Source organism: Penaeus monodon, chromosome 28, assembly GCF_015228065.2.
Source record: "Penaeus monodon isolate SGIC_2016 chromosome 28, NSTDA_Pmon_1, whole genome shotgun sequence".
NCBI classification, from domain to species: domain Eukaryota; kingdom Metazoa; phylum Arthropoda; class Malacostraca; order Decapoda; family Penaeidae; genus Penaeus; species Penaeus monodon.
In genome coordinates this window covers 9,052,207-9,052,640 of record NC_051413.1, presented here as the reverse complement: position 1 = coordinate 9,052,640, position 434 = coordinate 9,052,207, and the positions used below count along the sequence as shown (strand labels likewise).

At 44.2% G+C, this 434-nt stretch overlaps 1 protein-coding gene across 1 annotated transcript in view; it reads left to right on the top strand.

Moving 5' to 3' along the window:
• LOC119591359 (segmentation protein Runt-like) overlaps window positions 1-434 on the top strand; it is a gene marked incomplete in the record, with an annotated part of 28,939 nt that overhangs the window by 26,318 nt on the left and 2,187 nt on the right. Inside the window, 1 exon segment of the mRNA XM_037940098.1 lies at window positions 300-431. Within this exon segment, the coding sequence (XP_037796026.1) occupies window positions 300-431 (132 nt within the window).

The window sequence follows — 434 nt, the reverse complement described above, 5'->3', positions numbered from 1 at the left end:
CTATTTCACCCTTACGTTACTTCTCTCCGCGCATCATCTCCCTTCATTCACTTTCTCCCTTTATACATTACCTCCCTCTATATATTATCCCCCTTTATATATTACCCATTTTATACTCTTTCTCCCTTCCTAAATGATCTTCCTTTATACTCATTCCCCCTTCATGCATTACCCTCCCTATGTACATTACCCGTTTTACACTTAAATTTCCTTTTATATATCATCCCTCTTCATACACAATCTCCCTTCACATATCAACTCCTACCAATAACTAATCTCCCTTTTTTTCTCCCTCGCAGGTCACCCTGGCTGGGGCTTCCCCTTAGGCTATCACCCTTGGCTAGACTCTCACCTCTCAGCCTTGGGGTATAACCTGGGCCTCACAGCGTTCAACCCTTTGGCTCACACAAAAGCCCTCGAGCTGGCAAGAGGTA